This window comes from Schistosoma haematobium, chromosome 6, assembly GCF_000699445.3.
Source record: "Schistosoma haematobium chromosome 6, whole genome shotgun sequence".
Lineage (NCBI taxonomy): Eukaryota > Metazoa > Platyhelminthes > Trematoda > Strigeidida > Schistosomatidae > Schistosoma > Schistosoma haematobium.
The window spans coordinates 12953129-12959217 of NC_067201.1; the positions used below are offsets into that span (position 1 = coordinate 12953129).

A 6089-nucleotide genomic window follows, 5' to 3' on the forward strand; every position below is an offset into this window, starting at 1 on the left:
CTAACTATTCAGTTTGATTTTCATAGGCTTACATGGTATCCCCTGTATCATAATATTTACTTTAATTGCAGGGCAGTCTAAAGGATCACACCAAATCAATCAAGCCACAGTACCATCACCTCGCCCATACGGAATAGTAAACCAGGAATTGGGCGGTGGCATTCCACGAATGACTTATCCGTCATATCCTCATCCCCAAGCTCCTCTTCCCAATAGTCCTTACTCAACTAGTGGTCGTTCACCTGGTTTTTCTCCAACTGCTTATCCTTTACGCTCTCCATCAATGCATCCATCTAACTGTATGCCTAATAGAGCACAATTTCAGCCACAATCTTCTAGTGGACCTACCAGTTCAATGCCTCCACCGCCAACATTGCCACAGTCATCTTTATCATCTAACCAATCATCAGTTTGTGACAATAATGGATCTTCTCAATCAACATTCACACAGGTCCCACCATATCCAATACCAGTTTCGTCCACAGGTAGCGGGTATGGTGCTTCATCGAGTCAAGCTCATGGTTCTCATCCACCTTGGGATCAAGAAATCTCTTATCAATCACCACAACCACCACATCCTGGCGGCATGTTTCATCATCAATTTGGTGAGCTGACATTGAGATTTTATTGATAATGTATATTACTTTCTTGACTAATGATTATATATTTTAGCCTAATAATTCCAACACTTGATTATAAACTGTTTAATAACTAAGAGTACTCGTGACTCTTCCAAGTTGTTAGCTCTCAGCGTTGTTACACAAACTTGTATATGTAGTTATCAAGTTGCATTCCCAATTTGTTTTTTCTCATAAATAAAACTAATTTATTTGGTAGAGTGAAAAGAACTTAATATCTGTTTTGAAACCATTGGACGAAAAAATAAACATACGGAACTGGAATTGAGCATTTTCGATTCAAGTTATGCTCCTATTCAGTCAGCGATCTTGAGTGCTGTTAGATGTATGAGGGCGGTTTTCACTTCCCCGTTGCAGTCACTGTAGAAGAGTTCTTCTAGAGGTACCTGAATGGAACATTGAAGTAGGCCCCTCGACTCTAGCTGGAGTATGTAAATCTTGTGAAGGCTCTTTACTCGAACACTACTAGTCTAGTCAGAGCTTATGGCTAACTGTCATCTTATTTTACAACCTCAATTGGTGTCCAGAAAGGCTGTTCACTATCACCATTCCTGTTTAATTTCATTGTAGACATACTGCTGGAATAACCTTCAGGAATTGGTCTACCAGGAGGTCCGCTTATCGACTTAGGATACGCAGATGATATAGTCCTATTTGGTGAAGATGCGGATAAAATGCAGTCTTTTGGTAGCATTGAGCAACAATTCCAGGATGTTTGGGTTGCATTTCTCTCCCTCTAAATGCAAGTTGCTGCTCCAGGACTGACCTGCATCAACATCTGAACTAAGGATAGGGAGTGAAGTAGTCGAATGCGTCGACAATTTCACATATCTTGGAAGTCTGATCAACCCTAATGGGTTGGTGTATGACGAAATCTCAGCACGGATTCATAAAGCTCGTTTGGCTTTTGCCAACTTACGTCACCTGTGGCGAAGACCAGATATCTTTCTATCAATTAAGGGACGAGTATACTGTACGACAGTTCGTTCTGTCTTACTTTACGGCTGCGAAACGTGGCCATTAGGAGTAGAAGATACTTGTAAGTTACTAGTACTTGATCACAGATGTTTTGGAAATATTGCTCGCATCTGTTGGGATCACCGGGTAGGTAATAGTGAGATTAGACGCAGGGTATTAAGGAATGATGCGTAAATCAGTTGATGAGGTTGTGAATCTTCATCGACTGAGATGGTTGGGCCAAGTGTTGCGTATGCCTGAACACCGATTACCACGACGCGCAATGCTGACTGATGTTGGAGACGATTGGAAGAAAGTTAGGGGCGGCCAAACCAAAACGTGGCATCAGTCCTTGAAGTCACTAACTTATGATCTGAGCCATGTTGGTAGATGCAGACCACTTAGTTGGAGTCCGCGTGACTATCGTATCCAATGGTTGGAGACTTGGTGACATGGCTCAGAATCGGTCACAATGGCGTCGGTGTATACACTCTCTGTTTTCCCCTAAGCCGTGAGATTAAAATTGCTTTGTACCTTTCTTCCTGCACTATATCCTTATACACAATCTTTCTTTTATACCTTACTACCATTGAAGTAGCTACTTTTATGAATTTGATGTTCATCTTGTTGTGCTAATGAGGTGTGGCAACTTGGACCGATGTATACGTTGTAGCTGACTGGAACTATCAAATAGGGGCCTGCGCATTAACCGCAATCAACGGTTGAAGATGTTAAGTGAAATTGTTCAGAATAAGTCATTATCGGGCGTGGTGTGCATTTTTAGTTTTGATGTTTTCTAACCCTACCCTTCCTTGAGGGAAGGTGGCATCTTTGTTATACTGGTTTTCTATGGGAAGCGCTTTACTGCCATCAGACCTCTGTACAGTGAACAGTGCGATCTCACCCTCGGACCTTGGATTTTCTTCTATTGGAACAATTGTCCCAATCACTTTAGCTCGATTGGTTCATCATGATAAGCATGCTCGACCGCCACGTCAAGGTAGCAGCAACGATCATGTATGTTCGTATTTCTTGGCCATTGTTGCAGTACGTCAAGTTTGATTTGTCAAAAATATATGCGGCGTCATTTAATAAATGAGTCATAATAACATAATTTAAAGAAGTCAGCAAACTTGTCTAGGTTTTAATAAAAAAATATTAGATTATAACCAAGTAGAATAAGGCTTGATGATAGAATATGGGCATATTGTTATTATTGATGAGATTGTACCTAATTTAGTGCTGAAATGCGCATAGATTTCCAACGATTGCATCAGGAGTCATATATTTCTTTCTTCTGTTCATAAATTATTAATAATCTTAGCTAAAATTTAAATTAAGTCAAAGGATTTCAATGCAATACAACGTACCACTGATTTCAAAATAATCTTGGATCATTTAGGTTTTCAGCTATGATAAAGTAACTGGACGTCGTTTCCAAAAGTTTACATGAAGTAGCAAGTAACGTTTAGGCGAATAATTACTACCATGTCTATGTATTCTTTAGTAGTTTGTTATCTTTTTAGTAATGTTTATTTGCCACTTTCTTTCTAAGTAATTCGTAATATATTGATGTAAATCGAATCTGAGAGAAATATTCCCCGGGAAGTACATTAGGGGGTCATAGTGTTTTTTACTAGTTCATCAACATCGATACCATTTCCTATGTTAAAACATCAGTGAAAGCAATCTTGTATTGCGAGTATCGATCTTTGTTAAATAAAAATAGAAAGCTGGAACTACTAAACTAGACTACTCTGTCCTGGTGTTGGGCTGCTCTCCACAGCTCCTTAAAAATCGTTTTCTAACTATTTGTTACCTTATCATAGGTGTCTTTACAGAATTTCTCACCTTTTGTGAGGCGGCCGACTGAGTAATGTTGAGGTTAGACATCAGGTACTAGGTAAATGTGGAAAATCGTTGTCAAGGCTGTGCGTTGTCAACGACTGAGGTGGTTGGTGTCATGACTTTTGCCCTGTTAATTATCACGTGGCAAAATCGCCAATCCGAAAACCGACTTATATGACCTTGTTCTTGCCCTAAACCAACGACACGTCAAAACAGCACTAGCAGCCTTTTGTCCGCTCTGTATTCTTACTTCTCCTTATCGCCCCCGTCCAGTTCAGAAAGCAATGTGAGCCTAGTCTATCGCAGACATACTTGGTTTATATACAAACAGACCAGATCTCATCACAACACAAAATAAAAAATAATTATACAAGACCAAGCTAAAAGTGTCTGTGAGTGTGAGAGACTGTAACTAATAGAATGGTAATAACTTAAGAATGGTAAATCGTACAATAATAGCCAATAGGTCAATTAAGAGCTTATGATTTAGGAAATATAAATATATGTAATAACAATCTATAAATAGTGCCCAGAAGTTACTCATAATTTATTTATTTTCGGATACAACACCTCCCCTTTTTGAAGCATTAGGAATAATAAACATCACAAGGATTTATTCTTATTCAATTAGCTTTCCGTCGGATACTCTGCGATCACCTTGAAGGTGTTGCACATTTTCTCTTGTTACTCGAGTTCTTTTTAGGCTCATTACCCAATACGGTTAATATATTTACTGATATATACGGCTTTAAGTCATTTCAAGTCTCCCATGCTTGTCTGGTGGGCTGTAGTTGGTTTGCATGTCGCACCCATATCTTTTCTCCGACTCTTACTCCATAAATGGCCTTTCCTTTTCTGTGGGTTATAGTACCAATATTCCAGGTTGGCTTTACTCCATGGAAATCTCTTGTTATTACCATTTGTCCCACACTGAACTCATTGGACAATGCGCCGTGTCGCTTAGTGAATTGTTGTCCCATTCGTTTATTATTTATTTATTTATTTGAACACATAAATATTGGTGCAAGAGAGCGCCAATATATATGCGCCACACAAAACAATGAGAATGCGAAGAGAAATAGAAAAAAAAAACTAAGGAGCGCAAAAGAAAAAGAGAACAATAACGAAGAGATTGGTGTAAGGTAGTGTGGTAGTAACGAGGTACAATCAGAAGAAATCTTTCAGGTAAGGGAGACACAACCACTTTTTATGAAGAAAGTAAAAGGAAGTTACAGCAGGATCGCCACTGGCTTCTATTCTGAGCCATATCTGATAACGTCTCTAGCCACTGTGTAGCACCATCTCTCGGACCCCAACCAGGGAGTCGTGAAGGACCGACAGAAGCCAGTCCTTTGCAGCTTTCTTTCATGCCACGACACCATGTCATGCACTGACCACCTCTCCGCTTCTTCCAACCAGTCCCAGAGTCGGCAAATAATGCACGACGTGGAATTCTCTGGGATGACATTCGTAGAACATGTCCAAGCCACCGAAGTCGGTATTTCAAGATGGTGACACCAATTGAATTATCATTTCTGTGCCCGAACACACGATGCCGAACCTCTGCATTACTGACATGGTGTTGCGACCGAATGTCAGCGATCCTTCGGAGACAGCGATGATCGAACACAGAGAGTCGTTTAACGTCCTCAACTCGGAGAGACCAGGTTTCACAAGCATAGAGCAGAATTGCTCTCACTGACGTTATTGTATATCCGACCTTTTACAGCCAGACTAACATCACGAAGGTACCAATGATGACCCAGTTTGGCATAATCCACTCTGGCTTTCACTATTCGTGCATTGATCTCATCACTCACACCCCCACCAGCACTTATGCAGCTACCCAGATACACGAACTTCTCGATTATTTCTATCTGCTCACTATCCAGGGTGAGTACAGGATTGGAATCCTGCCAGTCTTGTAGAAGTACTTTGCACTTCGAAGGTGCAAAGCACATACCATACCTACGGACACTGATTGCCAACTGATTAAGTGCGGATTGCATGCCTTGGGCATTATCGCTCAGTAAGACAATATCGTCCGCATACTCAAGGTGGAGAAGTCTTTCTTCAGGCAACAGATCTACACCACCATTACTTACATCCATCAGAGCTGTTTTTAGAATGTCATCGATGGCAAAGTTGAAGAGGAATGGTGAGATTGGGCAACCCTGCCTAACCCCACTGCTTAATTAGAGCAATGGAGAAAGGTGTTTGTATGCCCTCACTCTGCCTGAGGTGTTTGTATATAGGGCTTTTAGGATGTTAATAAACTTCTCAGGCACACCCTTCTTCAATATACAATCCCACAGAACAGCCCTGTCCAACGAATCGAAGGCAGCCCTGATGTCAAGAAACACTACGATTGTTGGCCTTTGATAAGTATGGCGGTGTTCTAACATTTGGGGGAGGGTGAAGATATGATCAATACATCCTCGACCAGAACGAAACCCAGCCTGCTCCTCGCGAGTCAATCTTTCTCGGGTTTTGAACAACCTACGAAGTATGACGGAAGCCAATAGCTTGGACGCAATCGGAAGTATACTTATCCCCCGATAGTTGTTACAGGAACGACGTGAACCCTTTTTAAAGATAGGGACAACTATCGACTCATTCCATGACGTTGGCACACTCTCTAGTTCC

The 6089-nt window shown here is 41.0% G+C and overlaps 1 protein-coding gene across 1 annotated transcript in view; it reads left to right on the forward strand.

Annotated features, from left to right (window-relative positions):
• ARID1B (AT-rich interactive domain-containing protein 1B) overlaps positions 1 to 6089 on the forward strand; it is a 45344-nt gene that overhangs the window by 20165 nt on the left and 19090 nt on the right. The window contains exon 4 of the mRNA XM_051216878.1: positions 72 to 605. Within this exon, the coding sequence (XP_051065508.1) occupies positions 72 to 605 (534 nt within the window). The remainder of the gene's footprint in view (positions 1 to 71; positions 606 to 6089) is intronic.